Source organism: Clupea harengus, chromosome 17, assembly GCF_900700415.2.
Source record: "Clupea harengus chromosome 17, Ch_v2.0.2, whole genome shotgun sequence".
NCBI classification, from domain to species: domain Eukaryota; kingdom Metazoa; phylum Chordata; class Actinopteri; order Clupeiformes; family Clupeidae; genus Clupea; species Clupea harengus.
The window spans coordinates 22,363,451-22,385,525 of NC_045168.1; the positions used below are offsets into that span (position 1 = coordinate 22,363,451).

At 42.6% G+C, this 22,075-nt stretch overlaps 2 protein-coding genes across 4 annotated transcripts; one reads left to right on the forward strand and one right to left on the reverse strand.

Moving 5' to 3' along the window:
* The first annotated feature begins 188 nt into the window (after positions 1 to 188).
* On the forward strand, positions 189 to 8,950 carry pdk3a (pyruvate dehydrogenase kinase, isozyme 3a). The gene is made up of 11 exons (XM_012833220.3): positions 189 to 563; positions 1,847 to 1,988; positions 2,240 to 2,311; positions 3,181 to 3,365; positions 3,613 to 3,702; positions 3,839 to 3,916; positions 4,109 to 4,185; positions 4,420 to 4,521; positions 5,065 to 5,178; positions 5,340 to 5,453; positions 6,564 to 8,950. Exons 1-11 carry the CDS (start codon positions 461 to 463, stop codon positions 6,705 to 6,707), a joined length of 1,221 nt encoding a protein of 406 aa, XP_012688674.1. The 5' UTR covers positions 189 to 460; the 3' UTR covers positions 6,708 to 8,950.
* Positions 8,951 to 10,309: 1,359 nt separating this feature from the next.
* On the reverse strand, positions 10,310 to 21,825 carry pcyt1ba (phosphate cytidylyltransferase 1B, choline a). Of its 3 annotated transcripts, none has more exons than XM_031584205.2 (8): positions 21,492 to 21,825; positions 18,738 to 18,837; positions 15,267 to 15,383; positions 14,735 to 14,886; positions 13,518 to 13,596; positions 12,924 to 13,066; positions 12,344 to 12,532; positions 10,310 to 12,208 (listed from the first exon to the last, which is right to left on the reverse strand). In XM_031584205.2, exons 1-8 carry the CDS (start codon positions 21,525 to 21,527, stop codon positions 11,954 to 11,956), a joined length of 1,071 nt encoding a protein of 356 aa, XP_031440065.1. In that variant the 5' UTR covers positions 21,528 to 21,825; the 3' UTR covers positions 10,310 to 11,953. The 3 variants fall into 3 exon arrangements, with proteins under 3 accessions (XP_031440065.1, XP_031440066.1, XP_012688690.1); XM_031584206.2 differs by lacking the exon at positions 21,492 to 21,825 and adding an exon at positions 20,486 to 20,743 and having other exon boundaries at positions 12,344 to 12,551; XM_012833236.3 differs by lacking the exon at positions 21,492 to 21,825 and adding an exon at positions 20,486 to 20,741.
* Between the last annotated feature and the right edge of the window lie 250 nt (positions 21,826 to 22,075).

A 22,075-nucleotide genomic window follows, 5' to 3' on the forward strand; every position in this document is an offset into this window, starting at 1 on the left:
CTGGCCATTTTGTGAGAATACAATCCACTGTAATTCCAGAACCTTGTGAATCAACCTAAACCGTAAGTCAAAATAGGCTTTTTATTTTGACAGACAATCCTGCTGGCCAATGAAAATTCTACCTATTCCAGTTCCGCATTGAAACCAGGGTGACTGTGAACCAATCGCTTTCGAGAGCGACTTGGTAATCAAGGGTGGTTGTTGAGACTCTTGTGTACGTGCTGTACAGTGCAACAATGTTGCACTAGAGCTATTCTGGAAACAAGTTTTATTTAACGTGTTTATATTTCATTATTCACTCATATCTGGATTATAACACGTGCATGTTATTGGACGAAAAGACAATGCTTCTCACCGATGCATCCAATCCGTAAATTGCTTTCACAAACTGGTTTGTTTTTCGTCTGGTTGTAAATCTATCATCGATTGACCATTCTTAGACACTTTTCAGCATTTTACAATGAGGTTATTCACGTTTCTTTTGAAAAACACAACGCCAAAAATTGAGTTTTATTCAAGATTTTCACCGTCCCCCCTTTCCATCAAACAGTTTCTGGAATTTGGTGAGTAAAAACAGATGTCTTCCAACCTAAGTGCTGCTGCTCTACCGTTGGTAGCCAATGTTTGGGACAGGATGGCTAGTTCTCTAGGTTGTTTTTGACAGTCCAGGGACTATTGCAACAACAATCAACAATTGTAACTGATCAATGTAATTTACAATGTATTGTTTGGTCAGTATGTTTTCAAACACAAGTAAATGACTAAACTACTTGAGGAAGATAGTGTCGCCTTTTTGACAAGCCTTGTTCCGCAAATAAACCTTCTCGTTAGCAAAAATGTTAATTTGTTGTGTTTAAACGTTTAATACCTTAAGGCAAAGAAAAAAAGTATCTTGTGCAATCTACCGATATACCTCACCATCTATTCATCTTCCAAAATGACATAATTAACAAAACTAGAAAATACATCATTACTTTCCCAAACCTATTCAATATCCTATCTATGAGCCTGGAAATGTTGATGTAAGTTAACAGCACACAGTGAGATCAGGGAGAGTGTGACTGTGACTTGGTACAATTTTGTGTCTTTTTTATATGTTCTACAAGACAGTTCTCAGTTGTGGGTGGGTAATCATTGATTCAGTCTTTGATACGCCACTTGAAGAGAATGTGGAAGGATTGAGCCTAGACACCAAACAAACTCACTCAGACACAGAATAATTTAGTTAAAAGGGAACAAGACTCCTATCTTCTTAAGTGCCTCATCTAATTCAGATATTCGCCGTTAGTCAAAAATCCATTACAACTATTTTAACACTAAGGACATCAATTCATAGCTTCCCTTGTGCACTGCTCAAACTTTGTAGAATTTCCTTGTGCAAGACCAGCATGTTTCTAGTGCAGCGACTTTGATGGTTGTTTTAATCAGCCTTCCTTACATGACTTTCTTTTGTATTGCTTGATAAATAAATAGAACGAGAAGCTGTCAGGTAAGGCAGTGTGTGAAAAGGATGAATGAATTTGTTGGTCTTGGTCGTGCTCCAAGTTAATCCAACACCGACCTAATCCCCTTATTCCCACCTAGGTTTGTACACGGACGTGCCAGTTGTCACACGCATCTCATACTGATTGATTGATGAGTACATGTATCACATTCTCCGCCCAACCACACCCCTTCCACAGAACTGGGTGGTACACATTGTGCCCATTTAGGCCTGTGTCGGTTGGTCATGAGTCAGTGAGTAAGTGAGGAAAGGACCTGTTGGGTGTGGCTGTTTTCTGCTGTCAAAGCTTCTCTCACCCGCTCTTGTATTTGTTTGTTTGTTTGTTTTTTTATTGCCTCTCAGGGAGGGATAATGCCTGTGAGAAAACCTCGTATATGTTCCTGCGGAAGGAGCTGCCAGTCCGACTGGCCAACACCATGAGAGAGGTCAACCTGCTGCCTGACAAGTTGCTCAGCCAGCCGTCAGTCAAACTGGTGCAGAAGTGGTGAGTATGGTGAGCCGGCCAGCCGGGCGACGCCACGTTATGCAGGACATTTTTCTTTGCCCTTTTACCTAACGCAATTTGTATCGATGTGAAACCAGCTAGCGCCTGCTAATGCTTTTCATCACTGGGCTTTAAACCAATGACTGCTCCACCTGAGGTCGAGGAGGACATGCTATTGCTTCAGACAGAGATTCTGTTCTGACCTCTATGTCTTTGTCATGGAGATGGTTGTGGTGTGACTGTCCCTGCAGGTACATGCAAAGCTTTTTCGATCTGCTGGAGTATGAGAACAGGAAGCCAGAGGATCCACAAGCCCTGCATGAGTGAGTGAACTTAGCTAAAGTCAGTGACATATGTGTAATGGGTACTAAAGAGCAACTGTTTCACCGAAGACTATGTACATATCTAGCTCCAAACAGTTCAGACTGTTGGAGACTCAACGTGGTCCAAATAAGAGCAAGCATGCCATCTCCAGTATTTTCACAAGTGTGACAAATGCTCATACACTTTTTTCTGTTCAGAAGATAGCTGTTACCCTGGCACATGGTGGTTTGGGATTCCATAACAGGAAGCTTGTATCGGCCAATGATGGAATGACTACCGTTTATGTGATAACTACCAATAACGTAATATTTTGTCCGTTATTAATGGAATAAAAGTCAACAATGTAATAACATACCAATAATGTAATATTAATGGCTGAACCAATAACGTATTCACTTTTTGTGCATATAGTAATGAGTTATTAGATTGTTGACTTGTTTATTAGCTGGGTTTAAAAAAAGAAAGATGTAATAATTGGAGCTGGTAATGTAATAATATACTTATATCACTGTTTTTGAGTTTTATTTCTTATCAGGTGTCAGACTGTTGTTTCTTTCAGGTAGCTTCTGAAATACCTGACCAATCTGACCCCTGAATCTTACACACACACACACACACACACACACACACACACACACACAGAGAGAGAGAGACACACAAACAGAGACGGACACACACACAGACTTTGATGACATTCCTTTCAATTTATTTGAAATAAATTTCCGGAGCAGGATTTCTAGATAAGGGAATAGTATAAAACAGATTTTGTCACGGATCACCACTGTGTGGAAAATTCCTCACACATTGACAGTTGTTTTCTTATTGTCCAGTTCTGAACTGTTATTTCAGCTTGTTTTGTTTATTCTAGTTTCTTGGAGATTCTCATCGAGATCCGGAACCGACACAATGACGTGGTTCCCACCATGGCCCAGGGGGTGATTGAGTACAAGGAGAAGTTTGGGTTTGACCCTTTTGTCAGCAGCAACATTCAGTACTTCCTGGATCGGTTCTATACTAACCGAATCTCCTTTCGCATGCTCATCAACCAACACAGTAAGTCAATGGAAATTTAAAACACTGTCATATGTACAGCAAATGGTAAATATAGTTTAAAAAAAACAGTAAATATACAATATTACGGCAAATTGGCTAATGGTTAAGACTGCAAATGACTCATTCCGCAGGGGAAGTAAACCTCTGCTGTTCCATTTATCATAAAAGGAATGCTGTAGTGATGTGTCTAAAATCAGTGTTTGACACAGTCACTTGAGAGAACCTGCTCTGTGTGACATTTCCACAGCGCTCCTGTTTGGGAACGACACGAACCCTGCTCACCCCAAACACATTGGCAGCATCGACCCTACTTGCAATGTAGCTGATGTAGTAAAAGGTAAAGCAGGTCAAACCTGTTTTCCTTTACACGGAAATAATGCATTCAGCATGGTGAAATGTCAAAACAAGTTGTGCAATATATTATGTTGTTAGCATACCGTAATATAAGTAATGTAATGTTTTATTTATATCAGATGCCTATGAAACCGCCAAGATGCTATGTGAACAATTCTATCTAGCGGCCCCTGGACTTAAAATAGAAGAATTTAATGGTAAGTTGTAGTTTTCCCTCACTGCCTTGCCAACATTTTCTTTTAAGAAGTCCTTGAAAGTCCATGCTCAACAACAGGACTGTGTGGTGTACTTAATTTGAGGTTTGGGATAGGCTCGTTCTTCACTGAGTTGTAATTGCAAATCCAGGGAATCTTTGCCCAGCAAACACTGTGCCCTGTTCCTCTCTGCAGCCAAGGCCCCAGGGACATCCATTCACGCTGTGTACGTGCCATCTCATCTGTTCCACATGCTCTTCGAACTGTTTAAGGTAGGTGACTCAGAGCAGGCAAATTACCCAACCTGCACTTATGAAAACACTCTGTATCGAACAACACAAGACAGCACATGAGTATCCCTTGGTCACCCCAGGAAATGTAAAAACAAGAGGAGTGTAACCAGAAGCATCACAGTTAGCAGATCTTAAGCTCTCCTTTTTATGCTCGTGTGAGAATCCACATTACCATCGACTGTTTCCTTTGTGACCTGACACTTATTTTCCCAGAACTCCATGAGGGCCACAGTGGAGACGCATGAGGACAGTAAGGGGGAACTCCCTCCTGTGAAGGCTAAAGTTACACTGGGGAATGAGGACCTGTCCATCAAGGTGAGGATGCTGTTTAAGTGCTAAAGGAACAGACATTCATTGGTAATGCCCTACTTTTATGTGGATACCTTGATGCTTGGCACGTGCTTGTACCAAAAGTTTAGACATCCATGTTTTGTTTTGTTTTGTTTTTGTTGTTGAGGGTTTATGCATTTTAATTACCAGTACAGCAAAATTGCAGACATTTAAGGTTTCAGTATTGTAGGACAACACTATACTGTTACACTTTACTCACAATCACAGAGGATGTATGATAGTTGTTGGTCCCTCCTGGCTATCAGGTTTCTAGTGATGATTCTTGATATATTAAAACAAATTTAGTTTGATCATCAGGTGTGGAATCATAGGAATGATGCCGTTCCAAGGACGTGACTTGAATGATTTAAACGTCCTTGTTCATATAAGTCCTATATCCAGGCCAAGATCATTGAGCTACAGGATCACCACTCATAACTTGTGTATTTTCACCACCTGTACCAACACTTTAAAACCTGAATTTACTGTAGGTGCTACTGCCACTAAATATCCACCTGAACTCCATAGATCAGTGACCGCGGTGGAGGCGTCCCACTGAGGAAGATCGACCGCCTTTTCAACTACATGTACTCCACTGCGCCCACCCCCAGCCTGGACCCCGGAGCCCGTGTTGTGCCACTGGTAACAGCCAACCGCCAAAACATTTTGCTAATGCTAACAAAACCCTATCTAATACTAACAAAAGCCCTGCCTAATAGGGAGTCCTTATCTAAAGGCATTTCTAAAGCTGTTGTCGTAGCTACAGAAAAGATCTGTGTTGACACTGTACTGTTTCTTCTTAGGCGGGCTTTGGCTACGGCTTACCTATATCCAGACTGTATGCACGCTATTTTCAAGGGGACCTGAAGCTGTACTCCATGGAGGGAGTGGGAACAGATGCTGTAATTTACCTGAAGGTAGGAATCACCTCTCATGGTGGACCAGCGGAGAGTGGGAACACCTGTAGATCTCACTGATAGTGGATGGCATTTTCACCTGGGATCCATGCACCAAGGCATATCTAGATCTAGACCATCGGTTCCCAAACTGGGGTACGCGAAGTGGTTCAGGGGGTACGCAGGGAGAAAATTTCCGCGATAACAGAAAACGGACGGAATTCGCAGAATGTACCGTTTGAAACAGAATTGCAACTTTCAGACGGAAACATCATTTTGTGCATCAAAATCGCCCAAATTCCGCTGTATTTTTTCCTGCAAGGCTGTATTTCTTTCTCATAAACACAACAACGATCGCAACGATGAACAAGCATTAATTAGAAAACAAGAGAAAATGTCACGTCTGTGCTGAACTCCGCTCCGGCCACGCCCCCCTATTCAACACAGACCTCCGTAGCCTGTCAAATGAATTCGCTCATCTTCCCAATCGCCTGCAAATAATGTTTTTTTTAGTCTTCTGTTCTGTTGATGGCTGGCAAACAACAACCTTAGAAGGTTTGGGTCACTTGTGGCACAAATTATTCACTCATTTTAAGCCATCAATCTACCTCTGGGTGACCAAAATGAGCCGAAACGGATTAAAACGGAATTAAAGTAAAAGGTGAAAAGGAAAACTTTTTTTTTTCAAGGGGGGGGGGGTACGCAGCTGGAGATTAAATGTCTGAAGGGGTACGGGACTGTAAAAAGTTTGGGAACCACTGATCTAGACTATATCAGACAAGGGTTTTGTTATAAACACAAATTCAGTGTCTGAAGACACGAGGGGCAAGTATTGGAAGCAAATGTAATGTAGTGGTTCAACATGTGGTATTTTGGGCATTCATTTTGACAGATTTAGATGACACTTTAGTCCAAAGTAAAACCCAGTAAGAACATTCATTTGGTCACAGGATACCATAGTCTTTGATGGTTCTAGGGTATATGTGAAGACTACAAGACGCATATGTCTAGGTTGGTCACATGATGTAACATGGGCCAATTAGAATTACAGCTAGTATTATTATTAGTATTAGTATTATTTATTCAGGTTCTCATTCCTAATAGACTGTCCTGATTGGTCCCTCTTTCCAGGCCCTGTCCAGTGAGTCATTCGAGCGCCTGCCTGTCTTCAACAAATCCGCCTGGCGACACTACCAAACTGGCCCCGGGGCGGACGACTGGAGCAACCCCAGCAGAGAACCACGTGATACCTCCAAGTTCAAGGCCAAAAGATAACTTCCAACTCCTCACAAACACTCCCTGTCCCTCCCCCACCACCTTCTCACTTCCTGTTAGATTACCTTTAGCCGCTATAGCAACTCCACATCAACCAACCAACCAACCAGCAAACCGTCGGTCCTGGTGTAAATGCGAGTTGTATCGGTTGCCAGATCTCACTCACCCACGGCAGTTGTATCCTGATGATGTAGACATTGCATCGGTTTCCTTAGACCTAATTGTCCAGCATGAGACAATGGCTACGTTTCCCCCTAGTGGTGTCCTCCCGGTACAGCAAAAGGGAAAGCTGCCATTGTGTGCCAGAGATGTGAGAGGTGCCACATAATGGGGCCGCTGTTTGACTACCCCCCCCCTCTGAGAAAGAAGTAGGTTGGTGTTTCAGCTGAGTACAACAAAAGGGCATTTCACTGGCAGTTGAAATATCCAGTCACCCGTTACCTTGACGACCAAACCTTGGCCCAGCGACTGTAGCTCACAGTTGGGGGAACCCAAATGAATGCAAGACAGAAAACATACCTTAAAGTGTACTTATGTACCATGGGAACAAAAATTCTGAAACAAAACTACATAACTTTAACAATAATATATATATATATAGAAATGCACTTTTTATATTTAAAAAGAGGTCTGATTTGTTAGAGCATATATATTTATTTTAAAGGGATTTAAATTTAAAATTTGAAAGGTCATCAAATGTCTAAACCTTAAATGTGGTCATGGAGGATTGCACTGGATAGAGTAACAGAGGTAATTTTAAAAATGAGGGAGCAGATTTTTTTTTAAAGTGCAGGAAAGAAAAATAATTTCTTTGAATGCAGAAAATCAGGACAGGTACGCACCCTCATCAGCAATACTGACCCTGCTACGCTGGTAAAGGTGGGGATGCAACGAGAGCGAAAACAAAGGACCTACCGAACAATGCAAGTCATGATTTCTACATTGTCCACTCCACTCACCCCACTGCCCATGGGGCTGGGTCTCTTAGCACTGGAGAGGCCTGTAAAGGTCCTGTGTATTCAAGGACCGATTCATCAATTCACCTTCAGTTCAATGCGGTTTTCAGTCGTTTGATAGGAATCTCCATTTCATTACATTCTTTTTATATACTGCGGATTGGTTTGGGCCTTTTTTTTTCCTTTTTTGTGTTTGTGACTGGATCAATTCCTGTTTTTACTCACCTCAAGGTGTTCTCTTTTTTCCTGTCATATACGTTTTGCTAAAGTCTTACGCACTTAAGTTTTTTTTTCCTGTATGATTTATTATTTATAGAGGGGATAGATTTATTTGATTGTGTCTTATTTTCCAAGTAAGCAGTGTTTGCTTACTTGGAAAACTAGAGTGTGGACCGTTAAAAATAAGTCAGAATTCGTATGGCAAAGTTAGTTTTGTACCCACGATGCACCACTGCCAAGGGTTGTGCGCGCCTGATGCATGCAATCCTTTGAAAACGGATCACTGCGTCCGTTCGGGAGTCATTTCAGTTATTCCCCATCTTAAGTGTTCTGTGTATTTCAACAGGAGGTGCCTTCCCCTTGAAAGCCCAACTCTGGAACGGCTCTGGCTCCGAGTTGGCATTGGACCGGCCCAGAATTAACTGCTGTCTGGGTTACTGCCCTCCCGTATGCAGCCTCCTTAGCAAGAAGGCTTTAACTTTGCAGCCTGAAGACCACAGAGCTCCTTCCTGTATATTCCAAGGTCATGTTGTCCAGAGAGAACATTAGGTGGAGGTTAGTACATCTGAAAATATTTGAAGAAGGAAATATATTTAGCAGATTTGTTTATTGTAAATTGTCATCTCTGACTGGTAGAGATGGCAAGCACTCTGTTTGCTATAGATCTCGTTACGTGTAGAGAGACTGTTAAGGGAGAATTTTTTCACACACACACACACACACACACACACACACACACACACACACACACATACACACACACACACATACACACACACACATACACACACAGGGTACAATATGAAACTATGAAAGAGTGTGTTCCCACTGAGGCTTCTGTTTTCATTGTTATTGTTATAGCTTGGCTGCAGGCATGGCCAACATTACTGTTATACCTTATCAATGTGTGTGTGTGCTGTAGACCTGGGCCCCGTTCGTCGTAGCTCGTTAAGCGAGGTACCGAGATCATTTTCAGGATGAGATAATAGTCCCTCCTTTCGGTTTGTGGAAGCAACTTTGGATAAATCACCATAGCAACACAATTAGCTCCAACCTGCTCCAGCGCAGGCTAATTTAAGTGAAGCTGGATAAGCTTGCCACACCCCCGGAAAAAGGAGAGATCCCATTGACCAAGGAGCGATATTAGTTAGATTGGCGCTTCATAGGGAGAGAGTTCTTCACGATTGCCAAGATCCATTATTCCATCATGTTGAGTTCTTGTATGAGCGCTACTGATTCAGCCGACAAGGAATAATTTATTTACAAGACCTTCTCAAGCCATTTATTGCAAACACCACAGCCGAGCATTGACTGTGTTGCGCTTTTTTGCGAGTGGCACATTTTTGTAGTGTCTGCGATGCGGAGAACAAAGCACTCATAATTATATGACAGTGTTATTAATACACCATAGCATATAATTATTGTGCAAAATGATTCAGGTGGACTCATGATAAGAATAGAGAGAAATACACAATTTCTTTTCACTGCTTCAATTTATTGATTTTCTTATTAATACATTTACATTTAGTCATTTAGCAGACGCTTTTATTCAAAGCGACTTATAAGGAAATTAAAAACTATACTTGGTAAGGGGAATCAAACTAGCAACCTTGCGACTACTAAACGACTTCTCTACCCACTGTATCCTGCCACACTTGTTGTAACTCATACATACATATATATATCCACTCATACACAGCCACATGCACAGCTTCTTGTCTTGCTCTCGCAGCGGTGGAGGTGTTGGATTTTGCCATGATTATGGTCTTGTATTCTTCATAAGCGTTCATGATCATCTCCTGCTCGCCAGTGGAGAAAAAAAGAGGCTCTTTCTTTGAGTTTAGTAGCCATTGTACCGTTAAAAATGCATGGTTTTGGTGATCGACCCTTCCCCCTTTTGAAGGAGGACGGGCACGCGCACTTGCCCTGATAAATTTAGTCTGGTTCAAATTAACGACATGATTTGACCGTGGATCAGCCTTGGACGAAGCGATATATCCTGTCCTCAATCATCTCGGTAATTCAAACTGGCTAATGGGACAATTGATTGACTTAACTTAAGCACTTACGACGAACGAGGCCCTGGACATACCTGTACCTCTATATAAAATTGTGGTTTAGGCATGGCATTATGTGTGGCCAGCATTCCATATAAACACACACACACACACACACAGTTCAAAACCTTTGTGATATTGAATGGTTTAGTGACAAGACCATTGTAGTCAATTTAGCGGTCATTGAATCAACCTCTGTAATAAAGAATTCTTCTACTATTGAAACCATAATCTCTGTGTGTGGGTTTTTTATTTGACAAATTAATGATTCATTCATTCAATACTCTGACCATTTAGGCCGGACTTTGTTATTGAACATTACTACCTCTCTAAACAGTTCCACAAAGATTCAAACAGGCTGCATTCATTGAATATTGTTTGTCATTGAACTATTTATTTACATTTTAAGCCATTTCAAATCATACATAAAAATAAGATAATAAAAAAAACCAGAATAAAACACATTTGTACAGAGTGCAAGGTTACATACATTGCATACACAACATCTCTAGGTGGAAATGGCTTTGTGTGTGTTTGTGTGTGTGTGTATGTGTGGTGTGTGTGTACATTTGATCTGATTGACATCATATTTTTTTATTAGTGTGTTAAGAAGTATTGAAATAGTACAGCAGGTGGCCTATTCTGTAGTCAGACCTAAAGAGGATAGGATGAGCCACTATCCTGAGATCTCACCCCAGTGTGATCACACAGTCTGAAATCATTCAAACACAAACAGTCCCTCATTCAGAGTGTGCCTGTTTGGATGGATATATACAACAGCATGGACACACTGCATGGTTATAATGCTTTCAAATGAAGGATACTACTTGATACGAAACTGATAGCAACACACAAAAAAACTAAGATGGAATAAAGAACCTAAAATGGACTTGACGTCAATAATGTTTCAACCAAAAAAGGTTCTAAGTAAGCTCTTTAAAAAGATAAAGACTGTACATGGAACCTTGGCCACAAAGAACCTGTTTCTAAAACAGGCTCAGTTTCCCTCGTAATGGTTACTCACCGCTGTAATAGTAAGTTGTTACACAAAGAACCCTCAAAGAGTTCCACAAAGAACCTTTCTTAAGAGGGATCTAATTAAAACAATTCTAGATTGCACCCTTATTGTGGAGTGTGTGTGTGTGTGTGTGTGTGTGACAAATAATTAATGGCTGAAGAGTGCTGCACCAAACTGCTCCGTTTCAAGTGAACTGGGATCTCCTTGTTCTGATGAGCCAGACTGCATCTTTGATGCATTGCCCATAAATAGGAGGTCTCTCACAGTATTTTTCTATGCAAAATTCAAAAATGAAGGCAAGCAGCAGGGGTCATCGTACAGCTGCATACAAATCTATCTAGATCTCGACCACTCATTCTCCCCCTTTCCTTCCCCTTACTCGTTCTTAGTCACTCTCCCTCCCTGCATCCATCTGAACTAGAGGCAGAAAGAGTTGTAATGGCTTTCAGTGTGATAACAGTACTGCATGTTCAGTTATTCCATTTTAGTCCACATGATCCGCCTTACGTTTTACTGTAGTCCTTTGATGTTTTTTTTATGGTTTAGCATCAGATGTAGCATTCAGTCATTGCTGCCGGTATATGTGTGTGTGTGTGTGTGTGTACATGTGTGAAAGCGTGTTTGTGCTGCCATTTGTGGAGGAGAGTTGATGGGCTCCAGAGGCATGTCAGACGTAACAGGTGTGTGTGTGTGTGTGTGTTGGTGTGTGCCTGTGAGGTGATGTGTTCAGGCAAGTGTTTTTGTGTGTGTGTGTGGAGAGGAAGAGTTGAAGGGCTCAACAGGCATGTGTGGTTTGTGTGTGTGTGTGCATGAGATGAGATGCCTGGGTTTTGGTTAGCATTTCTGTATATTTGTGTGTGTGGGGAAGGGAATTTTGATAAGCTCTACAGGCAAGTCTGACTGAGTTTATATATATACGTGTGTGTGTGTGTGTGTGTGTGTGTGTGTGCCTGTGTGTGTGTATCTGTGTGTGAGTGTGTGTGTGTGTGAGATCGCTCACTTCTCGTCCTCGTCGCCCTCACTCATGCTGCTAATGGAGGCAGAGGCTGCTTTAGGGGAGGGGGGCGAGGAGGCCCGGGCGTGAGAGTGGGCCCAGTGGGACGGGGGAGAGGGGGAGCGGAGCGGGGACAGCTCCCGGGGCGGGCTGCTGCTGGGGGAACCATGTGGGGAACCGCTTGGGGAACCACGTGGAGAACCGCTTGGGGACAGCGCCTGGATCATCCGGCCACTTCGCTCCTGGAACATCTGCTTCTGTGAGGAGGAAAGCGGGGAGAGAGATAAAAAAGAAAAGAAGGAGGAAAAGGAGACATGAAGAAATGCCGTATCCACACAGGCCTGCCTGTCCGTCATCATGGAAAAAAACAGAAACGTTTCTTTTAGTCTTACCCATGTTCCATCTGGGCCGAACAGCTCCAGGAAGTTGCCAATGAATTCCCGTGACTTTTCCTCCCACTTCTGGATGAGGTCGGCACTCTTCTCCTCCACCTTGTAGACAAAGTGCTTGGACTTCTCCTCCACGGTGCGAACCTTCTCCTTCATACGGTCTACCTGGTTCTGCAGACGATACTTCTTCTCCTGAAAAAGACATCATGTTCTAACAGAAGGGAACTGCACTGTTTTTAATTGCAGGTTACAAAAAAACACTCTGCTAATGCAAATATAATTAGTCAAAATAAACATCCCGTTACATTTCACTACATTGAATTGAAAATGTCAGTAAACAAGCTCTAAAAGAACTAGTTTAGACCAAAACAGTTTACATTTATATTCTGTAGTCTAACCTCTCCAAATGGCACAACAGGCACAACCGTAATTGGATTTGGGCTTATTTTATAAATCTGGGGGATTCATGAGTAATCCAAAGATCAAGGCTGGGACGTGGACGTGAGTTGGTTAAATAAACAGACACAATAAATAAACACACCCGTCTCAGGTCACAACATAGAGTACAGAGAGTAGCTCTTACGTTGATGTAGCTGACGTTCAGCTCCTTGGCTGTGTAGCCCCTCTGCAGGTTTCTCCTGGCATAGACATCATAGTCCCGCACAATACGCGTGATCAGGTCAGAGGTGGAAATGCCTTCTGTCCTCTGGGTGGGCACAAACATACCTGCAAACAGGCAGTTAGCGGATAATTATGTTCAGTTAGCAAACATCTACTTGCTTTTGGGAGGGCAATGACCAGCAGTTATAACATCAGTATGCCATGTTGTCATTGCATGTGGTATTGCTGATAACTGATTTACCGTCTCAGTTGTCTGATTAGTGAATGATAGTCTCATTCATGAATCTACAGTATGGTGAATATTCAGCGAAACTAAATTACAATTACATGTAAATATTTCATGAGGTAAACCAAACCGCCAACAACCAGAGGATGTGGAGGCTGGAGTGCAATACTGCACATGACTCTACTGACTATGCCGAACGGTGGTACCTGTGGCACAAGGCCAGTAATCCAACTGTAAATATGCTTTTCTGTCATTATTCCATATGGTTGTTGAAATGCAATGAAAGATTTATTTATATACTGATGTGGGATTTCAAACTGCTCTTCTTACCGGCCTCTTTGATGTGCTTGTACACATCCTCACTTCCTGCTGAAGAGTATGGGATGTCATCATGAGCCACAAAGTCAATCTGAGACCACAAAATAACAATGAATTAAGTACCAAACACACACGTGCGTGCGCACACACACACACACACACACACACACACACACACACACACACACAGCTGTAAGACTATAGTTATGCTCTCTAGGACTTGAAGACCAAGGTTTGTCAAACAGACTATATCTAGGGTGTTTCACAGAGACCATTCACACACAGACACTATTCACACACAGACTATTCACTCACAGAGACTATTCACTCACAGAGACTATTCACTCACAGACACTATTCACACACAGACACTATTCACACACAGACACTATTCACACACAGACACTATTCACACAGAGACTATTCACACACAGACACTATTCACACACAGACACTATTCACACACAGACTATTCACTCACAGACACTATTCACTCACAGACACTATTCACACACAGACTATTCACACACAGACACTATTCACACACAGACACTATTCACACACAGACACTATTCACACACAGACACTATTCACACACAGACTATTCACACACAGACACTATTCACACACAGACACTATTCACACACAGACTATTCACTCACAGACACTATTCACACACAGACTATTCACTCACAGACACTATTCACACACAGACACTATTCACTCACAGACACTATTCACACACAGACTATTCACTCACAGACACTATTCACTCACAGACACTATTCACACACAGACACTATTCACACACAGACACTATTCACTCACAGACTATTCACACACAGACTATTCACACACAGACTATTCACTCACAGAGACTATTCACAGACACTATTCACTCACAGACACTATTCACTCACAGACACTATTCACACACAGACTATTCACTCAAAGAGACTATTCACACACAGACTATTCACTCAGAGACTATTCACACACAGACACTATTCACACACACAGACTATTCACTCACAGACACTATTCACACACAGAGACTATTCACTCACAGACACTATTCACACACAGACTATTCACTCACAGACACTATTCACTCACAGAGACTATTCACACACAGACTATTCACACACAGACACTATTCACACACAGACTATTCACTCACAGACACTATTCACACACAGAGACTATTCACACACAGCTGGCATCCTTACCTTGTGTTTCTCCAGGAACTCTGGGCTGAGGCTCCACGGAGCGTCTCGCACCACCTCGTCCACATAGCGGCAGTGCCTCAGCGCCTCGTAGCGTTCGTCCTCCGTCATCACCGTGAAGCCCTTATACTTATGAGTGAGCTCATCACTGCACACTGAAACACGCAATCGTTTAACAATCAGAGGAACAGACTCACAGAACAGAACAGAACAGTTTCCAGTTTAAAATGGAGTAATGGTAATGATAGTTATGTCAGACAAGACAAAATAAAACACTACAACACAACCAGTCCTCCACTCCAAACTGCTTTGTTTTGAATCAGTTAGTCTATAGAATGAACAGCAGAAAACACAGAGACAATTAAGTCGTTTTTTGGCAGTAATTGTTTTGGCATAAGAATTGAATTATGCTCTTCAAAATCTAACTGATGTAAAATGTACGGTGGCCATTATGGGACACATGTGATGTACACAGATCCAGTGAAATATTTGCATGGGCTCCCAAGTATGTGATTGCATTGAAGCTACGTCCTACCTCCTACTATTAGGTATGAGTTAGGGAAGAGGTTCTTGGCCTGCATCAGAGCACGAGCGTGACCGGAGTGGAACAGGTCAAAGATGCCATCTGCATAGACCCGCACCGGACGGTCCACTGAAGAGGAAGGAGACAACAATGTGGAAAACGAATCAGTCATTCTGTAGAAACAAAACTCAATAGAAATGCATGACAAGTATTTTCTCTCTCTATTTTAATGCTTTGTTTGATTTGTACGGATAGTTTGTCTTACTAAAATGGCTGCTCTTTACTTTAGCAAGACACTCCTGTTTAAAGAGAATTAAAGCCGTAATGTCTTCAAACCTCTGGTTTTCAAAAACAGCATTCCTCTAGCTTTGCCACATGCCCTAGCTGCAGAGTTGATCCATCTTGTCTAATTGTCTCTATTGTGGGTCAGCTCTGTTGAAACCAAAGCTGAATTGGGGAATCTGGGTCACTGGCTGAAAAGGGGGAACCCCGAAACTGACATCCCAAACTTAAAATGCTGGGAAGGGCCCAAGAACCGAGCCATCCTTCCTCTTACCCAGGGGTATCAAACTCAAATTACCTGGGGGCCGATGAGCGTCCAGTTTTGTCAGTGGGGGGCCAGATTTTTTTTTTATCTGTTGGTTTGCTTTTGAGTGTGGCAAATTTACCATGTGTGATCAGTGGTGAAATGGTTAGTGTTGTTGAATAAAAAGTAGCTGACCGTAGTTTCAATTCCTGGGAAATGCAAGATGCTCTTTTGATAAAGGTGTTTGCTATAGTTGCATTTTTGGATCACTTTGTCTCATTGATAGCCGATGACTTACATACAGTGGGGAAAATAAGTATTTGAACCCCCACCGAAGTTTGGCCACTTGCAAAGAAATGTGTGATCTATAATTGTAATAGCAGGTGTATTTTAACAGTGAGAAACAGAATATCAACAAAAAAAATCCAGAAAAACTGCATTTTATAACATTTATGACTTAATTTGCATTTGATGCAGAAAATAAGTATTTGAAACACTGCCGATTTCGCAAATTTGGCCACTTGCAAAGAAATGTGTGATCTATAATTGTAATAGTAGGTGTATTTTAACAGTGAGAAACAGAATATCAACAAAAAAATCCAGAAAACTGCATTTTATATCATTTATGACTTAATTTGCATTTGATGCAGAAAATAAGTATTTGAACCCCTAGCAAAACATGACTTAGTACTTGGTGGAATAACCCTTGTTGGCAAGCACAGACATCAGACTTTTCTTGTAGTTGGTCACCAGGTTTACACACATCTCAGGAGGGATTTTGGTCCACTCCTCTTTGCAGATCCTCTCCAAATCCTTAAGGTAGCGTTTTCAATGGGAGGGAATGAGGTTCAAGCCCAATGATCCACGTTACATGGCCCCATCCATAGTCCCCTCGATGCAGTGGAGTCGTCCTGTACCCTTGGCAGAGAAACAGCCCCAAAGCATAATGTTTCCACCTCCAAGCTTGACGGTGGGGATGGTGTTCTTGGGGTCATATTCAGCATTCTTCCCCTCCAAACGCGGCAAGTCGAGTTGATGCCAAAGAGCTTGATTTTGGTCTCATCTGACCACATCCTGTCTCCTAATCCTCCTTAGAATCATTCAAGTGTTCATTGGCAAACTTCAGACGGCCCTGTACATGTGCTTCCTTGAGCAGGGGGACCTTGCGAGTGCTGCAGTACTTCTCAAACCATTACGGCGTAGTGTGTTGCCAATGGTTTTCTTGGTGACTGTGGTCCCAGCTGCCTTGAGATCATTCACAAGCTCCCCCTGTATAGTTCTGGGGTTATTCTGCACCTTTCGGATGATCACCGATACCGCACGAGGGGATATCTTGCATGGAGCCCCAGACCTAGAGCGATTGACAGTTGTTTGGTGTTGCTTCCATTTACGAATAATCGCACCAATAGTTGTCTGCTTCTCACCAAGCTGCTTGCCGATGGTTTTGTAACCCATTCCAGCCCTGTGCAGGTCTACAATCTTACCTCTGACGTCCTTGGTCAACTGTTTGGTCTTGCCCATGGTGGTGAGGTTGAAGGTGTGAAGTATGATTCTTTGGACAGGTTTCTTTTATACACGTCACCAGTTGAGATCAGGTGTACCTTGTTAAGCCTAATGAGGACTAATCTGTGTGATTCTTGGGCACATAACTGGTCATTGGGAGCCAGAATTCTTGCTGTTTGCTTGGGGGTTCAAATACTTATTTTCTGCATCAAATACAAATAAAGTCATAAATGTTATAAAATGAAGTTTTCTGGATTTGTTTGTTGATATTCTATTTCTCACTGTTAAAATACACCTACCATTACAATTATAGATCACACATTTCTTTGCAAGTGGCCAAACTTGCAAAATCGGCAGGGGTTCAAATACTTATTTTCCCCACTGTATACAGCAGTAATAGTGGGATAATGTCTTCATCGACAACTACATCTATATTTTTTCTTCATACATGCACATTTCAAAGCAATAATAAATATATTTCAAGTGTATAATTTCATTTGTCTGTCAAAATACAGTATGTTTCCATCTATAGTGATCTAAAATGAATAGTTTACTGATATGCTGATCATTGATGGTGCACCGTCTGTTGTTATTCCTCGGAGCGACTTCCATGACAGACCAGAATGCTCAATTGCGTCACACAGTTGCTCAAATACATCCCTAGCTGTGGTACTGCCTTGCACTGTTTTTACACAAAGTAATTCCTCTGTCACTTTAAACTGGTTAACACTGCGGATTGAGCTGAGCATTATCATTTATGTCAGTACTCTCGTCCAGACCCACAGAATACGCACTGAAACTTTTGCCTTTGACACACAGCTATATTTATTTTCCGATAATTATATTTTCCGAATGTTGCCAATTCGTGACTTTCGTAACAAAATTGTTCTTCACGCAAATAGAACTTTAAAGTTTCAGATGTTGCGTAGCAACCCATTACTTTCTGACTTCAATTAAGTTTACATTACGTTAAATGACTGGACTGGACTTGCGGAATGATATAAAAGATGAAAAGCACAAAACCCGTTGTCAATGGCAGCGGTAAACGTTGAGGTAGCCCATTCAAATCAATGGAACTTTTTTGCAACATTCTGAGGAGCCAGTGGGCCGGATAAAATCGCTTGGCGGGCCAGATGTGGCCCGCGGGCCTGTATTTTGAGACCCCTGCTCTAACCAGTCAATTGGTACAGAACAGATTTCGCCCGTACACAGGCCCATTCACAACAAGCACAAAATTAATTATGCTACTAGTTAAGGGGCTTCACTCAGTGGTCATATCCCTCTACCTCGCATGTTTATCCCTGGGCTTGAGAACGGGATGACATAGATGTTGGATTTGAGAAGGAAATGAAAATCAGTGAAGAAGGGAAGAGAAGAAAACAGAAAAGAGGAGAGGAGAGGAGTAGAAAAATGGAGAGGAGAACGTGAAGAGAGACCAGGAGAGCTTGACTGACCAGGTGTGGCATGCCTGGCCTGCTTGGTGGTCAGTCTCTCGTGAGGGGCACGACACTCACAGCTGGTCTCCTTTGCGAATATAGCCGGCTCTGTGAGAGTCTGACAGGGAGAGAAGAGAAAAGGAGAAAGACAGAATGTGTTTGAGCAAATACTCAGTAAGAAACGTAAGTAAGTAAGATAATCTGAAGCACTGCAGTACAACACTAATTTTCCTTTTCATTTTCCAGACTTTCATTTTTCATTTAATTTTCTATACAGTTTGCAGGTGATGTGATTCAACAGAGTCGATGACTTAACAGTAAGCCCAAAATGACTCACGATATGCAATTGCTCAGACTGTAAATGATATACTGAGAAAATCTACTGTGATATATATGTAGACTCTGAGGCAGCTGGGTTCAGCCTTATTCCGTATCTGTTCTCAATCTTTAGAAAACTAATGTTCAATCCACATTTCCACTATTGATCCTCTCACAGGACATGTGACAGGAGATCTCTACACAGGCTATCGATCTGCTGTCAAATTGCTCTCTGGAGGTCCTCGTGCTCCATGAGAGACTGTCTGACCCCCTTCTGGAGCAGAACTCAGGTACCAGAGAACGACCTTTCATAAAACGGTCTACCTAGCACGTACTAACATGCTAACATACTTTTGCCAAAGCCTAAGACAGAGCAGAAACATCCAGAGATGCTACATTTTGCATCACATGGGTAACTGATGGAGCATCTGACTGCATCGTCAGAGCAAGGCAAAAAATAGTAACATAAATATTTCATACTAAGAAAATGTCACTGCTTCCAAGCAATACGACCGTGCCAAATACAGTATATTTCCACCACAAAACAAGAGCTATATTGTGTCAAGAGAGCACAGCTTGACACCAGCACTGACACCAGGCTGCTCACTTGTGTGGCCATCTGTCTGCACAGGATATGCCACACCAGATACCCTTCCTATTCTGACGGGCAGCTTTTGTCCTTCAGTGCTGCATATGAATGAATCACCACAATAGCATACAAATACCATAATATTGATGCCAACACATGAACACACATGCCCTGGTTTTTTAAGAGGGAATTAAAAAACCTGCTCTGAAAACAGCTTGCCATGACAGCGCTGGAAGTAAAACAAACAAACAAACAAACAAACAAACAAACAAACAAGCAAACGAATACGCACACTCTCACTCCCATGGCAACAGAGACACACAAGCACCAGGAGGATGAGGTAGGGGACCTTTCCCAGAATTCAACACAAGGTGAAGAGGAGGAGCTTCAAATGGCACAAGGGCAGAAGATAAATAACCAGATGTCTGCATGCTTTCTGGGCGTACTCAACAGAAGCTGCAACCTCTGGGACATGCCGAGGGATTAAAAAGCCAACTACACATCACTAAAGGCACGACGACAACAACAACCACAGACACACATGCCTAGACACGGAAGCATCACCATTCACTAGTCGCATCCCTGCACTGGCAGTCTCTTTGTCCGGATATCCGACACAAGGAGACTGTGCTAAGCTGTTTTGCGATCAGTATCGACACCTCTCCCTCGTTATGCTAACGTTACGTAGCAAACACACAGACAACACTAGGGACGCACAAATACAGAGCGCTGTTTCATAACAGGCACCTCATCCGGCATCCTTCTCTCTCTCTCCCTCTCTCTCCCATGGATCTAAACAAAAACACTCTCACTGCCTGTCTCCCTCACACACAGACAGAGAAATAGCAGCCCGGCTCACCGTGCGTGGCTGGGGGCAGGTGTGTTCCAGTTCCTCCATGTTTTTCCCGGGAGGCTCATGGGAGAGGGCCGCTCAGTCAGTCCGTTAGTCAGTCCACCTGTCTGTGACTCAGCATCAGTATGTCTGTGTGTGTGTGTGTGTGTGTGTGGAGCAGCTGCTTCGCTTATCCCTGGGTGCTTTGTGGAGCCGCCGTCAGCCTCCCGCACTCTGCCCAGCCCAGACGTGCCCCCTCCCACCCCAACCAGCAGCCCCCCTCCTCCCCATTGCCTACCCGCCCCCTGTCCCTCCCCACATACCCCTCTCTCCCAATCCCTGCACCACAACGACAGAGGGGCTGACTTCCGTACACATGCCTTGGACGCTTCTCATGATGACAACAAGGGTGCACAGCGTTCCGATAGGATGAGAGATAGGCTGGTGGCATCCAATCAGAGCCCTGAGCCCTCAACTCTGATTTGCATGATGTGTGGTGATTGGCTGAGGCAACTGTAGCACCATCACACAACAGTCTTCACTGAGCATCCCTAGTGCATCTCATCACCCACAATAGAAGGGAAAGGGTATACTTTCTTTTTGTACAGTTAAGTGTTATCAAGGAGGCAAATACAAACCCTGTGTGTGGATATATGTTTACAGATAAGGTTAGGAGAACAGATACATTGATTAAAGGTCAATGTCAGGGGAACATCATTGTTGGCTTATCAGAATAATGCATGATGTTACTTTCAAATGGCAAGTGCAGAAGTGTCCATGTCAGCTACAGAAAAAAGACAAAAATGAAACACTTAAAGTTGTAAGTCCATTAATGTCTATTTACCTTTTTTGGTGTCACACAAAAGAGACAGTAATCCACTGCTGGAGAGATTATAAATATGAACCAGCAACAGCCTATTTCATTTGTCATTTTAAAACGCCTACAACCTATTGAGTTAACACGTGCACCTGCATTTATGTCAAATCAAAATGATTTAATTATATGCAAAAGTAGCCAAATGAACTGCTGTACCTTGCTAGATGTTCTTGGGCGTCTCCTTCCCACCATGGTGTGAGCTGTAGCTTGACTCTCCTCAACTTTGTGCGAGTCTGCTTGCCCCTCTTAAACGGTTGGACACGACTGACGGCGGTGACGAGAGCAAAGCGCGCTCCAAGTTCATGCCAACTGTTCCGTGTCTCCAAATGCCCATTGTTCTTCACTGACTGAAGATCATTGTGTATGCCATAGGCTAGTAGTGGCTGGACTACTCCTGGAGAGGGCACCGTTGTCATGCATACCTTAACTTCAGATTAGCAATTGTTGGATCTGTTTTTATATCGTGCACAGAATATTTCAAAGTGAGCTATCTGCATTCTGTTTATTATCAAGAGCCTAGTGAAAGTGCATATCGATTTAATCGATCCACCAGCGGTTCGATATTAACTCTACCTACGTTCTTTAACTCGTGTGGGGATGAAAACTGTTAACATAACCCATCCTTTTAACTGTCCATAGACCCTTCAGGCTATCACTTCAACAGCCTTATCAGATCCAGGTCATAGTGCATTTAAACGCCCCTACCTCAATTTCCCACCTGATTCGGTCAGAAGATTAGC